Source organism: Marmota flaviventris, chromosome 6 (assembly GCF_047511675.1).
Source record: "Marmota flaviventris isolate mMarFla1 chromosome 6, mMarFla1.hap1, whole genome shotgun sequence".
In the NCBI taxonomy this organism is placed as follows: domain Eukaryota; kingdom Metazoa; phylum Chordata; class Mammalia; order Rodentia; family Sciuridae; genus Marmota; species Marmota flaviventris.
In genome coordinates this window covers 118,689,504-118,712,519 of record NC_092503.1, presented here as the reverse complement: position 1 = coordinate 118,712,519, position 23,016 = coordinate 118,689,504, and the positions used below count along the sequence as shown (strand labels likewise).

At 44.8% G+C, this 23,016-nt stretch overlaps 1 protein-coding gene across 1 annotated transcript; it reads right to left on the bottom strand.

Moving 5' to 3' along the window:
* Positions 1-4,155: 4,155 nt before the first annotated feature.
* Rps10 (ribosomal protein S10) lies at positions 4,156-10,042 on the bottom strand. The gene is made up of 6 exons (XM_027943581.2): positions 9,961-10,042; positions 8,984-9,133; positions 8,483-8,654; positions 6,695-6,772; positions 5,064-5,119; positions 4,156-4,246 (listed from the first exon to the last, which is right to left on the bottom strand). The coding sequence occupies exons 2-6, from the start codon at positions 9,131-9,133 to the stop codon at positions 4,205-4,207; spliced, it is 498 nt and encodes a 165-aa protein (XP_027799382.1). The 5' UTR covers positions 9,961-10,042; the 3' UTR covers positions 4,156-4,204.
* Between the last annotated feature and the right edge of the window lie 12,974 nt (positions 10,043-23,016).

Here is a 23,016-nt window from a genome sequence, read left to right as displayed (position 1 = left end):
TTGGCCTATCTACCACCTCGAATACTTATCCTTTTTTGTGGTGAGAACACTTAAAATCCTCTGTAGCTACTTTGAAATATATTATGTATGACATATAATATGATATAATGTATATTATATGATTATATATTATCTTAATATATTAATATGTTAACTATAGTCATTATGCTGTACAATATGATATAAAAACTTCTCCTAAATTTGTACCCTTTGACCAAAGTCTCCCTTTCTCCACCACCTCTACCCCGTCTTCATTCTGTGAATTGTCATCTGTAGGAAAAAATCCAAACTTTCACAATGGCTGAGATTAAAAGACTGGCCAAACCAAGACTTGGTAAGGATGAGAAGCAATTAAAACTCATAACCTGCAAAAGGGAATGTAAAATGGTACAGCCACTCTGGGAAATGGTTTGGCTGTTCCTCAAAATGTTACCCAGGACCACAGAACCTAGCCACTCCACTCCTATGTATATACCTAGGAGAACTGCAAACACAGTTTCACCTAAAACCGCACACAAATGTTCACAGCAACGTTAATCACCATAGTCAAAAAGTAGAAATAACCCAAGTGCCTATCAACAGGTAAAATACTCAGCTATAAAAAGCCACTACCAATATCTGTAACAACATTGTGAAACTCAGTGCTGCTAAGTAAAAGAAGCCAAACTAAAAGGAGTGCATATTATATAATTCCATTTGAATAAAATTAGAAAATGCAAAACAATCTGCACTGAATTCCTCCACCCTGTTGAGGACCCTTGCCAAGAACTAGGCAGCAAATATCCTCAGCAGGACCTCTTATCTTCAGGGCCAGAGGATCTAACCTCCTCAAAAATGAGTTTCTTGGAAAATCCTTGTTTGTTTGCCATACTCGATTGAACCTGGGGGTGCTCTACCACTGAAGTTACATACCCAGCACTCCCCACTCCCTGCCTTTTTTTTTTTTTTTTTTTTTTGTACCAGGGATTGAACCCAAGGGCACTTAACCACTGAGCCACTCCCCAACCCTTTTTATTTTTTGAGACAGTCTCACTAGATTGCTTACAGACTTGCTAAATTGCTGAAGCTGGCTTTGAACCAGCGATCCTCCTGCCTCAGGCTCTAGAGCTGCTGGGATTACAGGCATGTGACACCACACCCAGCACCCTTTTTTGAGACAGAGTCTTGTTAAATTACCTAGACTGGCCTCAAACTTTTGATCCTTCTGCCTCCACCTCCTGAGGCACTGGGATTCCAGGTGTGCACCTCTACCTGGCTCTTGGGAAATCCTTTAAACTGATTCTATATTCACCTCTTTGTCTCCCAGCATCTACCAGAGGCAGGGTGGCTGCCTTCTACGTCACAGAGAATTGAAGCTGCTATTGGCACTAGTTATAAGGAAATTGTAGTTTTCGGGGAAAGGAGATTTGTGACCATATCAGGAAGTTTATGTTAAGTTAGGGGGGGAAAAACCCCTTCATCTATCAACTTCCAAAATCCCTTTAAAAATTCTTTGTTTTTTCGTGACGGTTGTGTGGTAGGAATGAGCTGGTAAGGCAGGGGTTGGAGGGCAGAAGCAAGCTATGATGGACCTAGAAAGCAACCCTGGAAGAGGCCAAAACCTTCCCCAAAGCTTTCCCTTAGTGGTGGCTGTGCCCACGCAGTCCTCCAGCTGGGCCTCTCACTGTCTTTCCTAACCCACTCTCCCCAAGCGAGGAGGCACTTACAATAAAACTCTTCAAGATGCCCCATCTGGTCTCATGCCTCCTTTGTCCCACAAAAACCCCATTGGGCTGCTTCCCTTTAATTTCTTTCCCCTGCGCTACATTTTCTTATAATTCAGTTTGGAGATGGATGTGGTGACACACACCTGTAATCAGAGCGACTCAGGAGGCTGAGGCAGGATTCAAAGTTCAAGGCCAGCTTCAGCAACTTAATGAGACCCTGTCTCAAACTTTTAAAATAAGGGGCTAGGGATGTGGCCCAGTGGTTAAGCACCCCTGGGTTCAATCCCTAGTACAAAAAAAAGAAAAAAAAAATTGTTTGGTTATGATTTACCAGGTAGTATTTGGTATTATACTCAATATATAACCAATATATAAGGTGCTTGAGGGCAAATTTTGAGCTTGTTTCTTAGAGTACTTACCAGCAATGATCCCTGAGCAGCTAAGGAATGACTGACAGGGGAATTTCAACTTATCAATGGAGGGGACTGGAGGATGCAAGACTCTCCTCCAACAGCATGCTTATCCACTTGCTTGGACTACTTTATAGGTTCCTTGGGGTTTATCCAGAGTCAGGGGTGATCTAGAATATATTCTGGAACTAATTTAAATCATAAGGGAAGAGGTTGGCAAAGAGCCCTACTTGAAAAACAGTGACATTTTAGGGCCAGAAAATCACCAAGGCTGTAGAAGTCCATCCACTCACTGATCTCAGTGGGAAACAGAAAGGCGGAAGCTACTAATATTTCATAGTGGAATCCAGGTTAAACAATCACAAGGCGTGTGAACACGGGCAAACCACTTGACATCCTCGAGCCAGCAGAAAAATTGGATAAAAAGCAATCTTTGGCAGGGCAGCCAAGGCCATGCTGCAACTAGCTTCCCCAAACACTGCCTCTTCCTGCCAAAGCAAGCTTCTATTTATTGGTGGTTCAGACTCCAAAGCTCACCTCCCAGGACTGTGAAGTGCTTTATTTGGAGTTGCCATCAGCTGCCACCTAGTGGTCTAAAGTACAACTGCCTACCAAGACCCAAGGTCAGGTACCAGCACAATACCACCATTTTTGGTTTTTACAAACTGTCCATCTCGATACAAAGCTTGGCTCATAGTACTTCACAAATTATTCCCAAGTCCCCAGAGTCCAAAGCGGTATTTCTATTATTATTTTAATTGGCTGAAACTTGGTATGTTTGTCCTGAGTCACTGCCTAGCTGAGCTTACCATCTCAAATCCCAACAACCCTACCACCCCAAACCCCAGTAGCACACTTACAAAAGTCTGCAAGGGTGTTCCTAAGGTCTCATTAGGCCATTTGAAGGTCCTTCAGTCACTGTGCCAAGCACTGTAAAAATCCTTTCAGTCTACTTCACTTCCCATCAAAGCCCCTCTGACACACCACTATGATGGTCGGCATTACCCCCAGGAAACTGGACATACAGCCCTTATCCAATTCCTCAAGTGCTACACTGGGTCACCACTTATGAAAGCCTCAGAAAAATATTCTAATTTTTCCTCTTTCAAAGGGAAGACCTGGAATAACAAGGGTTCCAACTGCCTATTAGTTTATGTGTGGGTGTGTGTGGTGCTGGGGATTGAACCAAAGACCTTGTGCATGCAAGGCAAGCACTCTACCACTGAACTATAGCCCAAGCCAGTTTACATACATAGTTGTAGGTGGATGAGGTGCTGAGGATCGAACCCAGTGCCTCACATGTGCCAGGCAAGCACTCTTCCACTGAGCCATACATAGCCCCAGCCCTCAAGCCATTTTAATGCACTTTAATTCTATAAATCCTGAGGCTTAAGATTGGTATTAGTAAAACCGTTTGCCTAAACACTATTCCTTGCACATGGTCCCTTTAAATTGTTTGTGCAGGGCTGGGGATGTGGCTCAAGCGGTAGCGCGCTCGCCTGGCATGCCTGCGGCCCGGGTTCGATCCTCAGCACCACATACAAACAAAGATGATGTGTCCGCCGAGAACTAAAATAAAAAAAAAAATTGTTTGTGCAGAATTCCAAGAATAGGCTTAAGATTGGTATTAGTAAAACCGTTTGCCTAAACACTATTCCTTGCACATGGTCCCTTTAAATTGTTTGTGCAGAATTCCAAGAACAGTATTTGTTTCCTTTAATCCTTTCCAGAACCTCTCAAGATACTCAGAACAAAATCTCAATTCCAGGCCAACAAAGAGTAATTTTCCCACATGTAGCACTGAGTCAGCACGGCTGTGAGGGAGGCGTGGGTTCCATAGAACACAACTCTGCAGGAAGGTGCTGGATAGAGCAGAGGGCACAAGGCAAAGCCAAGCACAACAGCCCTATCAGCAACAATGATGTCATGCCAGACAGGACAACTCCCCAAACCAATCCAATCTCGCCCCACTTACATTCAGATCCTTAAGCCATTTCTGTTAAAGCTATATAACACACACACAAAAGTGGATACACAAGTTTTTTTCTGGCTACAAGTTTATTCAAAACAAAATAATCCGGTCCAACTTCACTGAGGTGGCTGACCACGTCCACGACCAAATCCGCCTCTCTGCAAGAGAAATAACATGAAGTCAGCATTAGTAGCATGCAGGGTTGTACCTCTCATGCTTTCTGGCTTCATTATCACTGGAGAGAGATACGAAGCCAACAGCCAAGAGAGTGCAGGCCATAAACCCCAGCCCTGCCCCTTATTGCTACGGGGCCATTCAATATCTAAGCCTACTTCCTCACTGATAGAATGGGCATGTGGCCACCCAGCCCACAAGAAGACCTGCCACAGGAGGACCTGCATTTCAACTGGATCAACTAACCTCACAGTACCTTTATTGCTCTATTAGCATCCCTGTTTCACACATGAGAAAGTGAAGCAGAAAAGAACCTGCCCAAAGGCTGGGGTTGTGGAAGAGTGCTTGCCTAGCGTCTGTGAGGCACTGGGTCGCTTCTCAGCACCACATATAAATAAATGAAGGCCCATCGACAACTAAAATAAGAAATTTTTAAAAAAGGAAAGAACCTGCCCTAGATCACACGATGAGATTTCAGACCAACTTTATTCTGGAGTCCACTCAATCTCTAGTGTTTTGTTCAATTTCAAATTTCACTTTCTAAAAATTCAGGGAGTTACGACCATCATTAATAAAACAGAACACCAGCATGCCACATGTACTGATTTTTGAGACTCACATCAGCAACATATATTTACTAAAGTTTGCATACTGGGTCCTCCTCAATGTAAAACTTATTTGAAATTTGGGAAAAAACAGGCAACAGACTCCCCACCCAAACCATATCCCCAGAACTGGTAAAGCCTCAAGCCTGAGGTTAGTAGAGTGACTATTTATAGTAGCAAATGGGGGAATACTTACAAACTGAAATTCGGTTGCTGACCCAGCCCCAGCTTCGGCTTTCTTGTCAGCACCAGCTGGAAAGAGAAACATCAATGTGAAATCACTGTTATCTTCCCTCTCCTGGGGCACAGTCAGCTTTCACTATACCACCCTTCAAAACTCAGCCCAAACCATTCACCTCTCCAGGAAGGCCACTGTAGCCACAAAGGACCCTCACTTCCCATCCTGCACTAAGCTTGTAGAGGGAGCTCAATAAGGGAAAACTTTAAGGACAATTAAGGGCCCAGAGCTGCAAAATGGGAGAGACAAGATCAAAGATCTAGTGCTGGCTATCCTACAGGCAGCCAGGAGTTTATGTCAAGATGTGCTCGAAACACACATTAGATTTCAAAGACTTGGGAACAAAACAATATAAAATATCAATGTTTATAAGGGTTTCATGTTAAAATAACACACAACCCATTTCCTCCTGTTTTTAAATTGTATGGCTAGGAAATGTGTATTTCATATGTAAGTCACATGGAGAATAAGGGGGGCGGGGAGCCAGGGCCAATAACGTGGTTTCAATGAATACCACTAAAAGCAGAGTTTCCCTTCAGCCCACTTCCACCTCAGGGTCCTGACTGCTTACTTCCAGCCCTCTCACCATGTTCTCCCCACCTCTGCACTTGCCAAGCTATGCTCACTCTCAAGGGAGGACCCTGTGGCTCAAGTTCAACTGTCTCATTCTCTGAAGAACAGTTCCCAAGTTCCCCATGTGGCATGACTTCTAATACAAGCCATCACCAACTTCCTCTGAACCAAGAGCTGGAAGAATTCACCCTCTCCCCCTGTAAGGCGCTCAGGCCAAGTGCTCTCTTCTTCACATACGAAGAACCAGAAAAGATGACAAGGTGGCAGGTAAGAGTGGTAGAAGTAAGAATTTCTTTTTGGAACTTGCTTTTATATCACAACTTTTGCAACAGAGTGAATGACTCTAAGTTCTTCCCATATGACATCTTTATCTTCCCTCTTTTGACAAGCTAGGTGCCCTCTGAGGGACTCTGCTTGGGACGCTCCCTTGGCTGACTCCCCTTCTGTCCTGTCCTTCAGATATCTGCTTACTTCTGCAAAGACTCTGAAAACCCAACTGAATATGACCAACACCCACCCACTTCTGCTTTAACTTTCTCACACAGCACCCAGACCACCTGACAAACCCATCTTCCCTAGCACTGAAAGCTCAATGAGAATTGAGCCTTTTGTCTACTATACAGACATGTCCCTACAATAGTGCTTGGCATGCAAAAGGCACCCAACCCAGTGAACTTGTCACTCTGGGTCAATGTAAGCACTTGCTAATTTCACATTATTTTTGCAAAAACAGTTGAGTGAGCGCTGCCCTCAAGGAGCTTACAAAACAGCAAATAGGAAAAAGGAAAGCATGTGGCTTTCCTGAGAGTTGTTTTTTCTGGTTACAGGTTTTTAGTGTCCCCTGAGAGGGCTTGATTTCCAAAGGACTCCTGCTGTTCTGATGATGTGGAGACTGAAATCAAGCACCTCTCCTGTACCTGTAAGGGCTGAAGAATCCATTAAAATCCCTTAAGAAGTGTTCCTAACAGGTTCTTGAGTTCCCCAACAGCCCAGATACAGAAGATGCCATTACTCACGGGGCACAGCACTCCGCCTGTAGGTATCTCTGTCAGCTTCCCCTCTTGTGAGTCTTGCAGGCCGCTCACCCTCCAGACCTACATAAATTAAACCACACTGTGAACACACAGCAGCATGGGAACTCTGTTTCTTGAGGCATGGCTCTTCCATCTCTGGTGAACTGCAAGAAAACTGGTTTTCTTCTACTGAGTCTCTCCACATAAAGGCATTTTCCAATCACTTGGCAATTTTAGAAATATTGACACAAATATCCAAATTTTGAATTCTCCCCATCTTTCCAAGTGAAAAATTTAGTATATGACTGGAAAAGTAATTATATAATGTAGAGGTCACCAAGAATCCTTTAGTTTCTCTTGGGCTTCTATACATACCTCATAAGCGGTATATATATTAACCCATTATTTCCCCCATTGTCCCAGATGTGGAACACCTATAGAAATCTATGATATATAATTATGCTGTAATAATAACAAGAACATAATTATATTGCCAGAATTGAAAACTTGTGACTTCATGGGCTAAGGCACAGTTTTTTGCATGTTATGCTTGGGGTGGATCACAGGATCCTGTGCCACTAGACGACCCCTTAGCTACATTCCCAGTCAGAAGTTTAAGGTAAAGTCTACCTTTAAAAATTCTCCCAAACATGTAAAATATTAAATTTAATTCAGCATTCTCTCTAGCCAATGGAATCCATACAACTAAAAAACAAACTGTTTTTGAAGTAGAAAAAAAACAAAACTTTTGACTCTTAAGTGAATGGCAAAAGCAAATGTCAGGTCCACATAGACTGACTGAATCAGAATTTGTGGATTACAGAAGGACAACAGCATTTTCATTCTTAGGTAGAGAACCTTTGCTCTTAGTATTCACAAGGCCGGGCTGGGCTGGTCTAGTGGAGCACTCCTAAAAGCCCAGTGATCAGGGAGGCTGAGGCAGAAGAATCGCAAGGTCAGAAACAGCCTCAGCAATTTAGCAAGACTCCGTCTCTAAATAAAATATTAAAAAGGCAGAGGATGTGGCTCAGTGGTTAAGCCACCCCTGGGTTCAATCCCTGGTACCCCGTCCCCAAGGAAAAGGTGGGGGGGCTGTCCACACACTCAATGGCAAAGTACCCCTGGGCTCAATCCCTAATTCATAACATTAAAAATAGATAAAAGGAGTAGGGAAGTAGCTCAGCAGCAAAGCAGCCCTGGGTCCAATCTCAGGCACAAAATAAAGAAAAAAGAAATTCTCTGCAGCTCCTACCAAGTTAATAACAAGTAACCAGAACCCTGACAAAAATGCTAACTGTGAGCCAGTAAGGATCTCAGGAGCCAGAAGATAACTTTATTCATAAGGGAGCCTATTTCACACCCAAATTATATATACATTCTCCCCCGTTTTCAAAATGTTTGCTCCCCTTGCCAAGAAACCATTCATTTCTTTTACATGTTGGTAAAGAGCTTTGCTCTGGACTTCTTGAGCACAATCTCATTCTGCTAGAAAATAATCACTGAATGACCTGCCACGTATCTGAATATTTGCAGTCATTCGGGAAGAAAGACCAAATTTCTACTCATGTTTAATGCAATTTCATCAACGGACAAAGACCTGGGTTCAGTTCAAAGGTTCTAGAACTTGACCAAAGGCCCTTGCCACCTCCCCTCTAAAGCTAACACCAATTGTAAGTTTTAATAACACTTCTGTCCCCCACACAAAAGATCATACCATTTCACATACACTGTTTCCCTCAGAAAAAAAGCAGCTTCAGAGCAGGCCCTTGGTGGCATTAATTAGGCACCTACCTTTGGGCCGAGGTCGGCCAGTTTCTGGTCGGCTACGGCGTAGAGTGGCAGGCACAATCTCAGGTGGCAGGTGGAGGTAATCGCGGAGATACTGAATGCCTTCGTTGGTAAGGTACCAGTAGAAGTGTCTCCAAGCAAACTGTTCCTTCACGTAGCCTCGAGACTTGAGAGACTAAGGCAGAAAACTACTGTTTAGACATAACAAGGCTGGGCACGAGTGTGTGTAGTCCCAGCTACTCAGGAGGCTGAGGCACAAGGATCCCCTCCACACAAGAGTTTAAGGCCAGACTGTGCAATAGTGAGAGATCCCATCTCAAAACAAAACAAAGAACATAATTAGAAGCTGGAAACTCTGCACTTCAAAGGGGATAGAGAGACAAGTTTTCACAGCATATATCTACATCAGTGTCCTTCAAGGAAGCAAGCAGCTACCCTGATCTCTTGTTGGAATCTACCTTGAACGTTAGTGGGAAATCTCCCCATTTCCATCCCAGTCCATACCTGCATGGCCTTCATGACGTGAAGGTTGGGTACATTCTTATCTGCCAGCTCTGGGTGCTTGGGCATGTGGACATCTTTCTTGGCTACCATTACTCCCTCCTTGAAAAGGAGTTCATAAATGGCAATCCGATTCTTCTTGGGCATCAACATCTGCAAGAAAGTGATCATGAAGAACGTTTCTGAGCAATGTAGCTAGGATCCCAGTAACTAAGTTGATGACCCTAAGTGACCACAAAATCACTGCCCAGTGAATGGAAAATTCAAAACACACCATAGAAGACATGCTGAAAAAAAACAGCAGAATAAACTCACTGGAGACCAGCCCTCTCCCACACCACCTAATGTTTCAGATGGAATACTGGCCAGGACGTTAAAACAGGGACATGGACACGTATCTGATCCAACTTCACAAGCTCTGACAACCACAACGGTACAGGGAGTGGGGAGTACGCAGACATGGTACTCTAGCGGTCCTGGGGGGTCATCAAGACCTACCCAGTGGGGATTCTCCCATCTGCACTTTAAGGCACGCAGCAGGACTCGGAAGTGGAAAAGCCCCCCCCCCCACCGATGCCTCACAGATCACTGACCCCCAACAGAAGGGCTAAGGTTCCCGCAACCGTCATCCCCTAAAATTCCCTACCCCAAACTAGAGCTCCAGGGCCAGGCGAAAGGTCCTCCCGCGAAGGAAACGCGTGCAGGTGGGGTACGGCCTCCCTAGCCTCGCCTGGCTGGTCCCCGCCACACTAGGGCTTCAAACTCCCCTCCTCCGTCTTCCGCCATCCGGACGCCGAACTTCGCCTACCAGCACCCCTCTAACTCCCTGAACAACACCCCCAACCCTTCTCGCCGCTTAGAAATGGGAGTGCCAAGAGGGGCAGAGAGGTCCTCGGTCCAAACCCTAGGGAGACACGGCCGCTATGACGACAGGACGGCCCGATGGTGGCAGATGGAACCCGAACGCCAGAAGAACTCACCGCGGAGGCTTCAGGGTCCGAGGCCGAGGCTGGAAAGGAAGGGGCATGCGCGGGGCAGCGTCTCTTCCGGGCTGCGCGGCCCCGCCCACAGCCAGGACCCGCGCGCTGCCTGGGGTGTCCTCGGCATTGCCTGAAGAGTGGGAGGCTCTGGCGACCAGTATCCGCTTCACGGATTCAGGAGCCAGGAAACCGCCGCCGGGCGGGAGCTTGGGAGCCTGCGTGCTTTATGAACAGATAAATGGTCGCTTATATTTAGACGGTGTCTTTAGAAACACGCGTCTTTCCCATCGGTAATTTAACTTATGCAAGTGGTATATGCTGTTTGAGTAGGAGGAGAGAAAACGCACAGATAAATAAAAAAATACACAAATAAAAATAGTTCCCCAACAAAAGATAATCATTGTTTTGAGTATATGTTCTTCCAAACTCACATGCACCCACACAAATGTATTATTATTTTTAAAACTTTTAACAAGCCGGGCGTAGTGGCTCACGCCTGTAATATCGGTGATTCTGGAGGCTGAGGCCGGAGGACTGCTAAGTTCAAGGCCAGCCTCAGCAACTTAATGAGGTCGCAAGCAATTCAGGGAGACACCGACTCAAAATAAAAAGGACTAGAAACGTCGTTCTGTTGTAAGTGTTCCTGAGCTCAATCCTTAGTACAAAAAAAAAAAAAGTTAACAAAAATAGGATTTTTGTACGTAATGTATGATATGTTTTGCAAGCTGTTTTTTCCTTAAAAGAATGTCATGAATCTTTTCATATTAAAAATTACAATTTTGATGACTGAATAGTAATCCAGTGTTGAATAAACGCTTTATAACTATTTTTAAAAAATCACAGTCATAAGCAATGCTACACACATATTTGCACCCTTGCCCAGTATTTTTCTTTAGCTTAATCTTGAATGTATAACCACTGAGTGAGAAAGCATGCATCTCAGGCTTCTTACATGCATGGTGTTGAGTTACATAAAGCATTATCAGTTACACTCATGCCAGCAGTTATTAAGTGCTGCAGTCCGGCTGCAGCAAAATAACCGGGGGTATAACGAGCAACTTGTGTACATTGATACAGCAGGAGTGGAAGCCATTTATTGTAGGACAGGAGCAGTATTTATACATTCCACACAGCTTATCTAATTAGCATAAACTAGATACATCAGTCAACCAATAAGAAATCTCCACACTTAATGGCTCCCTGGCATTAGTTCACAAACCACTCCCTCTGGCATTTTGCCAGGCGCCATCCAGACTTGTTTACAGACTCTAACAATTAAGGCTCACTCTCATTAGGGGATTGGGGCTATAGCTCAGTTGGTGGAGTGCTTGCCTTGCATGCACAAGGCCCTCGGTTCAATCCTCAGCATCAAAAAAAAAAAAAAAAAAAAAAAAAAAGCTCACTCTCATTATCCCTGCTGATATTGAAGGATATCATTCTTATGCTTTTTGGCCATTCTAAAAAATGAAATGCTAATTTTTCTGCTTTTTAAATGTGTGTGTGTGTGTATATATAATTATTAATGTGGTTAAACATTTTTTTCTTTTTAGAATATTTGTTCCATCTTTTATAAATTGTCTTTTCATTTTTATTACCTACTTTTCAGTGTTGATTCCTGATTTATTGGTATGACTCACTCTGTACACAGTTAAGCTGTTAACCTCATGTCACATTTGTATGTGTGTGCTGGGGATGGAACCCAGGGCCTTGTGCACGTTAAGCAGACGCTGTCACCCAGCTACAACCCTAGCCTTTCATCACAGATTTTTCAGGTTCTCGGGTGATTTCAGATAGAGCTAAGCCTGTGTCCTGTGGGAGAGAGTTGGGTTAGGCTAGGGAAGGACGTCATCCAAGATGCTGTGAGGATCTGAGATCCCCTGGAGAGGATGTGGAGAGGGGAGAGAAGGAGGAAGAACCCACAGCACTTCCACCTCCCCCTCTCTGGTGCTGCTCCTGGGGGCATATCCATCCCTGGATGCACTATCTTGAGGGCAGGGACTGTGCCCTCTCTAGCCTTTAATACAGTGACTTACTGCACTTAAATGTTTCAGGGATAAACAGCAGCCTCCTGGAGAGCAGAGGGAATGGAAGGCGGTCATGAAGGGAGTGAATAATAGAACCTCTGCCGTTACAGAAGCCTTCTCAGATGGCAGTGCCCGCGTTATGGAGTTTGCTGACTTCCATTCAGCAGTTCGGCTCTGAGGCTTTGGCACTGGCCCATGTGGTGGGGCTAAAACGGGGACAGGAGCATACACAGATCACACCCCAAGCAACGGATATTCCTGTTGTATGTCAAGGATTATGGAAAAGCCAGAGATTACGCCAGTAATCCCAGTAGCGGAGGAGGCTGAGGAAGGAGGCTTGGGGTTTCAAAGCCAGCCTCAGCAGTGAGACCCTAAGCAACTCAGGGAGGCCCTGTCTCTAAATAAAATATTAAAAAGGCCTGAGGATGTGGCTCAGTGGTTAAGCGCCCCTGGATTCAATCCTGGATACCAAAAAAAAAAAAAAAAAAAAACCTATAGAGAACATGGTCAGAGCGTAGGTGGTGGCAGAGAGTGATTTAAGTGAGGAGTGAAGTTTCAGCCAAGAGCCCCAGAGCAGGCATCAGGCTCCGGATGAGAACTGGGAAGGGGAAACATGTCTTTGGAAGGCCTGGGGGCCACAGAGAGCTTGATTGACAGGCGGCCATAGTGGCTAGGACTGGTGTCCCACAGGCACGTGGCCTCAGGGAGGTGGTCAAATTTTCTTCAACAGGTAACAAAAAGCCCCAGAGGCAATTAAGCAGTAGTGATGGTATTAAAGGTGCGGTGTGGTTTAGAGAGTGCCTTTATAAAGACCAACCCCCTTCCCACCCCACCCCACTCTATTGCTATGAGATCTAACCCAGGAGATAAAGGTATAATCACCTGCAGCGAGTTCAAAAGAAAACAAATAAACCCACTCCGTGGTGCACACCTGTAATCCCAGCAGCTTGGGAGGCTGAGGCAGGAGGATCTCGAGTTCAAAGCCAGCAACTCAGTGAGACCCTGTCTCTAAACAAAATACAAAATAGGGCTGGGGATGTGGCTCAGTGGTTGAGTGCCCCTGAGTTCAATCCGTGGGACCAAAAACAGAAATAAACCATCTCCCCTGAGGTTTTTAGAGAAATGGACGTTTCCTTCTCCGGGCTTCCTGCAGGCTTCCCACTGCCCCAGGCTGCCCTTTCGCAATGAGGTCTCCTGAGGGAGCCAAGGGCAGGGACAGGGCACCAGAGCCCTGGGTGCAGAGCAGGGCAAGGAGGGGTCAGCCCTGCAGCTCATCAGAACTCCCTGGAAGGCTTCCGAAGGTCCGCTGACCAGGCCACACTCCACATGGGTCACATTCATCCCTGGGGGTGGGACCAGATGTCAGTATTTTACTTCTTCCTTTTTTCTTGGTGTGTAATAAGCATATAGTAAAGTGCACGGGTTTTTAGGTCACAACTCAGTGCGTTCTAACGCGTGTGTGTGTGTGTGTGTAAATCCACGTTACCTGCCATCCAGACACAGTCACAGAATATGGTCAACATCCCGGGAATCTCCCTTTCCAATCAACCCCCTGCCCATTCCCACGTGTTCATTCTGACTGCTATCACCACAGTGTGTACTTTGTGTTCCCCCTCCTATCTCTAGTAGGTATCAATAGGTATTTTTGGTTACTAAGTATTATTCCATGGTAAAAAGATTCTAAGTTTGCTTATCCATTCGCCAGTCGATGGCTAGGTCGATGGTTGTTCTCAGTTTTCCGCTATAGTGTCCTTTGGTGAATGTAGGTATTGGGCGCAGGAGTTTCTCATGCAGTCAGAACCAGAGACTGGGAGAGATCTACAAGTCCCCAGGGGTCCTCTATTGAAGAAGCTGGGGTCTAGGTCCTGGGGAAGCCTGGGGGCAGGTTCTCCCCAGGTTCAAAAATGAGTAAGCTAAGCTATGGCTTTCAAAGTTTTTCAAGTTCCTTTCCTTTTGAAATTCCTGGGCCTTTAATAAAATCTCTGTCCCGGCAGCTCGGGGAGGCTGAGGCAGGAGGATCACAAGTTCAAAGTCAGCCTCAGCAATTTAGCGAAGCCCTAAGCAACTTAGCAAGACCCTGTCTCAAAAAATAAGGGTCTGGGATTGTGGCTCAGTGATCGAGCTCTTGCCCAGCATGGGTGAGGCCCTGAGCTCCATCCTCAGCACCACATAAAAATAAATAAGTAAAATGAATCGTGTCCATCTACAATAATCAATCAATGAATCAATCAATAAATGACTGACATTTTTAAAAGGGCTGGAGATGTGGCTCAGTGGTTAAGCATCCCTGGGTTCAATCCCCAGTAACAAACAAACCAAGTACCTCTCCTGTCACAGCAGGAATGGAGCAGGGCCTAGGGGAACAGTGGCAGCCGCCGCCAGCAGCACCATGTGGGGTAGCTCCTGGGTGCTTTGGGGGCGGGCCAGCTGCAGCGAGGCTCTGGCTGTGACCACGAACCAGACGTTCCTCAACAGACTCCCCGGCCTCACCTCTCCCCACATCCCCCTTCCCCACACCTAGAATAGCTTTCTAAGCACATTCCCTCTTCCCACTCAGGCAGAAACCTCCTAAAAAGAGCCATCTGTGTCGCGAGTCTCCCTCTGTAGCTCCCCTGACACACGTGAGTTGGGAATGTGGGTCGATGGCTGCCGATACACCCAGGCCCACCACACGGGCACTTTGAGTCACCCGCGTCTGGAGCCAGGGGACAGAGGACTGATTTCTTCTCCCAGTGGAGCCTGGCCGTGCCCTGCACCAGGGCAAATCGTGCACGACCTCTGCAAGGTGACTGCACCTCCGGCTGTCACTGCTGAGGGTGGCTACTCTGGCCTCACCTGCCCGCCTTATTCCTGTCACTTTGACTCTGATCAGGGTCAAGATGAACACAGCAGGACTCAGGAAATGCCTCACGTTTGCTGCCTGTTGTCCCTGCTCTTGCTGGGGTGATCCACCCTGGAGGTGACCCCCACTGCCGTCAGGTCTGGGTCCTCTATTGCCACCTGTGAACCTTGGAGCACTTCTCCCACTCCCTTATATTCGGTTTGAATGTCTAACAACACTTTTTTTTTTTTTAAATTTTTTGAGCCCAGGGGCACTTAAACACCGAGCCACATCCCCAGTCCTTTCCGTTTTTTAATTTTGAGACAGGGTCTCACTTGGTTGCTTACAGCCTCACTAAATTTCTGAGGCTGGCTTCAAACCGGCAATCCCCCTGCCTCAGCTTCCGGAGCTGCTGGGATTAGAGGCATGAGCCACTGTACCTGGCTAACCACGTATTCAAGTGCCTAGCATGGGTGACACCCTGAGCTGGAAAAACTGAGTTTGGAATGTCCGGGCCTGGGTGACAGGGATTTCTGCCTGTAATGCCCACCGTGGGGCCCAGCAGCACACAAAGGGACTCGGGAAAGATTTCTTAAAGACGCAAGTGAAGCTGGACCTGGTGGCACATGCCAATGATCCCAGTAGCTCAGGAGGCTGAGTCAGGAAGATCCAAGTTTGAGGCCAGCCTGGGCAATCTGATGGGACTCATAGTAAAAATAAAAAGGATCAGGGTTGTAGCTCAGGGGTACAGCAACCCTGCGTTCAATCCCCAGAAGCGAAAAAATAAAAAAAGAAACAAGCGAAGCTTGTGTACATCTTGGCTTGAAACTCCTACCTCGATATCCTCTTCCTATGGAGCCTCCTTCTTCAGCAGAGCCTGCGGCCACCTTCCCCTCCTAAGTTTCTACTTCTAACCCCCATTAGAGCCTCCTTTTACCTCTGAGCACAGACTTAGGAGCTACTTGGCCTACACCAAAATCCAGCTCTGCCACTGGCTGTGGGGCCTTGGGCAAATTGCTTGGCCTCTCTGGGCCTCAACTTCCTCTCCCTTTTTTCTGGAGATAACAGCAATACCAACCCCATGGATTTGGGGGGAAGGATTACTTTAGGACAGGGCCCTGAATATGGAAGATACTCAAGAAATGTTAGTGATTGGTATTACTTTTATTTTTAAATTCATTTCAAATATTATAAAATAAAAACAGATACGTGAACACAGAAAACAAAGGTATAACTTAGTGAATTTTCTTTTTTGTGTAGTGAATTCTATTTTTAAAACACTTTTAGTTGTGGATGGACACAACAGCTTTACTTTATTTATTTATATGTGGTACTGAGAATCAAACCCAGGGCCTCACACATGCTAGGCAAGTGCTCTACCACTGAGCCACAACCCCAGCCCCTGTGTGGTGAATACTTATCATGCATATGCCCTTGTAATCCCCCACCTCTACAGAAGTCCCCCCCTGCCCCCCACTATCCCACACCAGTTATGGTCCCTGGTTCCCTCAATGGTACCCATCACCCTGCCTCATTATGGCATCTCTAGATGCCATAGTTCAGTCTAGGCCATTTTAAAAAATCAACTTTGTGGAGGTAAAATTTATACCAAATAAAACTCACCCATTTTAAGTGTTTGATTAGATGAATTTTGACAAATAGCCCTTGTGCTATTAAGAACATTTTCACGGCTCCCCAGTATTTTCCTTGTGCCATTTATACTCAATCCCTCCCTCTTCCTGGCCCCAGACAACCTCTGATCTTCTTTCTGGATTAGATTTCCTTAAGCCAGGTGTGGTGGCTCAGGCTGAAATCCCAGCCACTGTGGAAGCTAAGGCAGGAGGAGGATTACTACAAGTTTGAGGCTGGTCTCAGCAATGTAACTTAGCTGTAACCCTGTCTCAAAATTTTTTTAATTAAAAAATTTTTTTGAAAAATTTCTCATTTCTACAATTTCATATAAATTAAGTCATGTGGACTACTCTTTTCCTGTTTACAGATTATTTCACTCAGTATACTGTTTTTTAAATTTTTTTAGTTGAAGATGGACACAATGCCTTTATTTATTTATTTATTTATTTATATGTGGTGCTGAGACTCGAACCCAGCACCTCTCACGTTCTAGGCAAGTGCTCTACCACTGAGCTACAACCTCAGCCCAGCACAGTGGTTTTGACATTCATGCCTATTGCTGCCTATGTTAGATTTTCTTGCTTTTTCATTGCTGTGTAGTATTCTGTTGAATTATTATACTAAATTTACTCATGCAGTTTTTCTTTTGATGGACACTTGGGTTTTTACAAGTTTTTGGCAACCAACAAATAGACTATAGACGTTGGTGAACAGGCTTTTGTATAGACATTTGTTTTCATTCTCTTGGGTGTAAATAGGCAGGGGTGGGATTGCCAGCTGCACAGGAGGCATCAGACGGTCAAACTGTTTTCCAAAGTGGCCAAATCCTTGGATGTTCTCACCAGCAATAGATGAGAGTTCAGTTACTTTGCATCTTCACTAGCATTTAAAGTTGTCATGATTTTTTTTAAAGATCGGTTTTTAAAACCACTCTAATAGGTATTTAGTGGGATCTTTTTATAGTTTTCCCTAGTGACCAATAATGTTAATCATTTTTTCGTGTGTTTAGTGGTAATTCAAATATCTTCTTTTCTGAAAAGCCTTTTTTTGGTTTGTTTGTTTTTGGGGGGGTGTTTGTTTGTTTTGGTGCCACAGATTGAACCCAGAGGGGCTTCATCACTGCGTCCCATCCCCAGCCCTTTTGACATTTTACTTTGAATCAGGATCTCACTAATTTAGTTGCTCAGGGTCTCACTGAGTTGCTGAGGCTGGCCTCAAATTTGCAATCCTCCTGCCTCAGCCTCCAGAGTCACTGGAATTACAGGTGTGTGCCACCGCACCAAGTTGAAAGGTCTTTTCAAGTCTTTTATTCATTAAAAATGTCTTCATTGGCCAGGTGTTGTTGTGCATGCTTGTAATACCAGAGACTCGGGAGGCTGAGGCAGGAGAATCACAAGTTCAAAGCCAGCCTCAGCAACTAGAGAAGCCCAAAGTGACTTAGCAAAACCCTTTCTCAAAATAAAATTTTTTTAAAAAGGGCTTGGGATATGGCTCAGTGTTAAGTGCCCCAGGTTCAATTCCTGATACCAAAAAAAAAAAAAAAAAAAAAAAAAAGGTCTTAATTGTGTTAAAATATATATCCCATAATATTTTCTGTCCTAGCCATTTTTAATTTATTTAATTTATTTTTTTGAGGAAGAAAAGTTTGAGTGCTCACGGTTTCAGTGGTCTTAGTCTACAGAAGGCCAGCTCCATTCCTCGGGGCTCGAGGTGAGGCAGGACATCATGGTGAAACAGTGTGGTGGAGGGAAGCCGCTCATATTATGGTGATCAGAAAGCAGAGAGAGCTGTCCTAGCCATTTTTAAATGTATAGTTCGTTTTTTTGCCCTTGTTTTTTTGAGAGTAGGTACGGGGAATTGAACTCAGAGTCACTCAACCACTGAGCCACATCCCCAGCCCTATTTCTGTATTTTATTTAGAGACAGGGTCTCACTGAGTTGCTAAAGTGCTTCGTCATTGTTGAAGCTGGCTTGGAACTCGTGATCCTCCTGCCTCAGCCTCCTGAGCTGCTGGGATTATAGGTGTGTGTCACCGCACCCAGCTTGGTAGTGTCTTTTGAATGCCAGAAGTTTAAATTTATCATTTAATTTATTAATTTTTTAATGGCCCATGCTTAAGAGATCTTTAAATTTTTTTAATTTGTTTTAATTAGCTTTACATGATAGTAAAAGGAATGCATTTATGCACTTTGATATATCATTCATAGATGGGATATAATTTCTCATTTCTCTGAGTGTACGTATTACAGAATCATATTGGTCATGCAGTCACATATATACAAACAATAATGTCTGTTTCATTCTACTATCTTTCCTATCCCCACATCCCCCCCCCACATCACTTCCCTCTACTTAATCTAAGACAATGCTATTCTTCCCTAGTGCCCCCTGCCCCCCACCTTATTGTGAATCAACATCTGCATATTATAGAAAACATTCGGCCTCTGGTTTTGTGGGATTGGCTTACGTCGCTAGCATGATATTCTCCAACTCCAACCATTTACTGGAAAGTGCCATAATTTCACTCTTCTTTAAAGCTGAGTAATATTCCATTGAATACATATACCACATTTTCTTTATCCATTCATCTATTGAGGGACACCTAAGTTGGTTCCATAGTCTAGCTACTGTGAATTGAGCTGCTATAAACGTTGATGTGGCTTGTCACTACAGTATGCTGATTTTAAGTCCTTGGCTATAAACCAAGGAGTGGGATAGCTAGGTCAAATGGTGGTTCCATTCCCAGTTTTCTGAGGAATCTCCACACTGCTTTCCACAGTGGTTGTACCAATTTTCAGTCCCACCAGCAATGTATGAGTTGGCCTTTTTTACCACATCCTCACCAATATTTATTATTGCTTGTATTCTTGGTAACTGCCATTCTGACAGGAGTGAGACGAAATCTTAGAGTAGTTTTGATTTGGATTTCTCCAATTGTTAGAGATGTTGAACAGTTTTTCATATATTTGTTCATCAACTGTATTTCTTCTTCTGTGAAGTGTCTGTTCAGTCTCTTAGCCCATTTATTGATTGGGTTATTTGTTTTTTGGTGTTCAGTTTTTTGAGTTCTTTATATATCCTAGATTAATGATTTATTGGAGGTGCATATGGTAAAGATTTTCTTCCAATCTGTAGGCTCTTTCCTCACATTATTGATTGTTTCCTTTGCTGAGAAGAAGCTGTTTAATTTGAATCATCCTACTTATTGATTCTTGATTTTACTCTTGTGCTTTAGGAGTCTTGTTAAGGAAGTCAGATCCTAGGCCTACGTGGTCAAGATTTGGGCCTATTTTCTCTTCTAGTAGCCACAGGGTCTCTGCTCTAGTGCCTAAGTCTTTGATCCACTTTGAGTTGATTTTTGTGCAGGGTGAGAGAGAGAGAGGCTCAATTTCATTTTGCTACATACAGATTTCCAGTTTTGCCAGCACCATTTGTTGAATAGGCTATCTTTTCTCCAGTGAATGTTTTTGGCACCTTTGTCTAGTATGAGATAACCATATTTATGTGGATTAGTCTCTGTGTCCTGTATTCTGTACCATTGGTCTACAAGTCTATTTTGGTGACAATACTATGCTGTTTTTGTTACTATAGCTCTGTAGTGTAGTTTAAGGTCTGGTATTGAGATGCCTCCTGCTTCACTTTTCTAAGGATTGCTTTAGCTATTTTGCATCTCTTAATTTTCCCAAATAAATTTAATGATTGATTTTTCTATTTCTATGAAGAATGTCTTTGGGATTTTAATAGGAATTGCATTAAATCTATATAACACTTTTGGTAGTGTGGCCATTTTGACAATATTAATTCTGCCTGTCCAGGAGCATGGGAGATCTCTCCATCTTCTGAGGTTTTCTTCAATTTCTTTGCTTAAGAGACCTTTGCCTATATCAAGCCACAAGAATTTTTTTTCCTGTTTTCCTTTAGAATTTTTCTAGTTTTGGCCAGGTATGGTGGCCTATAATCCCAGTGGCTCAGGAGGCTGATGCAGGAGGATGGAGAGTTCAAAGCCAGGCTCAGCAACTTAGTGAATCCCTCAGCAACATAGCGAGACCCTGTCTCTAAATAAAATGCAAGAAAAGGGGACTGGAGATGTGGCTCAGGAGTTATTTGCCCATGGGTTCAATTCCCAGTATCAAAAAAAAAAAAAAGGAGAGAGAGAGAGAGAGAGAGACCAACACACACTAAGTGACCCATACCCATGAGTCATGCTCTTGGATAACATTTTCTTGTTGGGTGTGGCAGGACCTGTGACTTACTCCAGCCAGTAGAACAGGGGCATGACGGGTGTCGCTCCTGTGGTCAGGTCTTGCAGTCTGGGTTTTGCTGGTTACACACACATGGTGCAGTTCGATGTGTTCCTCAGTTCCCAGTATTTCTGGCACACTGGCCGCTGGCTCCAGGGGATCATCAGACTCGGCTCAGATCCCTTTGGCAGTACATCAGGCAGCTGTATGACCTTCCCTTAGGAGGGACTGAATTTCTGGCTGTTTCTTTTCTGTGTAGCAGCTGTTGATGCCATGTACCAGCCAATTCACTGAAGACATCAAAATGAGGATATCCCCCTGGGCACCGGGGCGCACGCCTGTAATCCCAGTGGCTCGGGAGGCTGAGGCATGAGGATCTCGAGTTCAAAGTCAGCCTCAGAAAAAGCAAGGCGCTAAGCAACTCAGTGAGACCCTATGTCTAAATAAAATAAATAGGGCTGGGGGTGTGGCTCAGTGGTCGAGTGCCCCTGAGTTCAATTCCTGGTCCCCCACATCCCCAAAAGAGATGATATCTAATCTATTGTTTCTTTTTAATTTATTCCTTGTCATACTTCTATAAGGAGCTGCCTTGTCTCATTTATATTTAAACTCAGGCACACGCACACATATAGACATATATATTTAAAGCAGGATAAATTCTTTATCCATTTTTTAAAATTTTACCACTCTTCAAAATTAATAAATTCTTGGCAATTATCTTTTAATAGCATTATGAACCCATAGATTTAAATCTACTTGATTGATTTAAATCCATTGTAATTCTTATCCTTATTAAGCCCCCATGTTCCAGCTGGAGCCTCTTCCCCCTGGCTTCTGGGTCTCTTTGACGTGATCCTGTTAGTCCTCAGGAGCTTTCCTGCTGGCGGGTCCGTCTAGTGGATCCTGCTCACCTTGTATCCTGTACTTTTCTGATCTAGACCTGAAACAAGGCATTTCTCCAGAAGCCAGATCTCTTTCCAGGGGAAATGATATTTCAACACCCAATTCAGGATCTAGGACACTCGCTGATACTGGGTTGATTACTGTTTCTAATCTCTCTCTCTCTCTCTCTCTCTCTCTCTCTCTCTCTCTCTCTCTCTCTCTCTCTCTCTGTAGTTGTAGATGGACAGCATGCCTTTATTTTATTTTATTTCTATTTATTTGGTACTGGGGATTGAACTCAGGGGCACTCAACCACTGAGCCACATCCCAGCCCTATTTTGTATTTTATTTAGAGACAGGGGCTCATTGAGTTGCTTAGAGCCTTGTTTTTGCTGAGGCTGGCTTTGAACTTGCTGTTCTCCTGTCTCAGCCTCCTGAGCCACTAGGAGGCAGTACTAGGAAGATCTTTGTGAGCTCATCTGATATGAGGAACAAAGGGAGGGCCAGAGAGGAGAGACAATAAATCAGAAACTGCCATTCCCATTTGTTTCAGACTCTCTTCCTGTCCTTCATTTCTCTCTTTATTTCTTTTGATACTTGGGATTGGACCCAGGGTGCTTTACCATTGAGCTACATCCCCAGCCCTTTACTTTTATTCTATTTTATTTTTTTAAGCAGGGTCTCGCTGAGTTGCCGAAGGCCTAAGTCGCTGAGGCTGGCCTTGAACTTGGGGTCCTCCTGCCTCAGCCTCCCAGGTCCCTGGGACTACAGGCGTGCCCCACCTCACATGGCTCCATCCTTCATTTCTGTTGTCCCTATTCTACTCCAAATTCTATGCCATGCCCAGCAGTGTCTCCTGAGGGTGGATCCTGGCCCAGCGGAGCAGGTGGCCTTGCCGTGCCTGTTTCCAGACCCCCGTGAGCTCCCCAGACCCTCCAGAACCCTTGGCCCTTGGGCTTGGTCACCCAGTTTCGGGAGTCCTTAAATTGGCTCCTGCCTTCTGGTGAATATCTGCTGCCTGTTGAGGTCTCCTGATTTCCTGTCCACCGGATGCTGCCCCGTGGCGTCCCTCTGAGTCCTCCCCCACAGATGCATGGTCTTGTGACTATCAGTAGCTTGTCCTCATCCATCTGGATTTTCGGCCTTGCTGGCTGTTGGTCTCTGGTTGTGTTGTAAACCTTATCTGTGGTTTTGGTGACTCTAAGGTCACCACTGAGCAGGTAGAAGGGCAAGAAAACTTGGCTCCAAGTCCCCCGCCACCCCCATGTGGCCACTCCCTCCCTACACAGGGACAGGTCTCTCGGTAACTTGAGCTTCCTTAAAGCATAGAGGTGGCTTCCCCAGAGAGCATTAAAGCAGGAGCCACTAAGCCTCCTAAGGATCAATGAGGAAGGGTCAGGTGTCACCCCTGAGCCCTTCTGTTGGCCAAAGTATCACAAGGTCAGGCCGGATTCTA

Excerpts from the sequence above, each read along its gene's own strand:
- Rps10 (XM_027943581.2), bottom strand. The coding sequence starts at position 9,133 with ATGTTGATGCCCAAGAAGAATCGGATTGCCATTTATGAACTCCTTTTC. Across the intron at positions 6,773-8,482 it reads TGGCCGACCTCGGCCCAAAG|GTCTGGAGGGTGAGCGGCCT; the intron begins GTAGGTGCCTAA and ends TAATTTATGTAG. Across the intron at positions 5,120-6,694 it reads CAGGCGGAGTGCTGTGCCCC|CTGGTGCTGACAAGAAAGCC; the intron begins GTGAGTAATGGC and ends TTCTCTTTCCAG.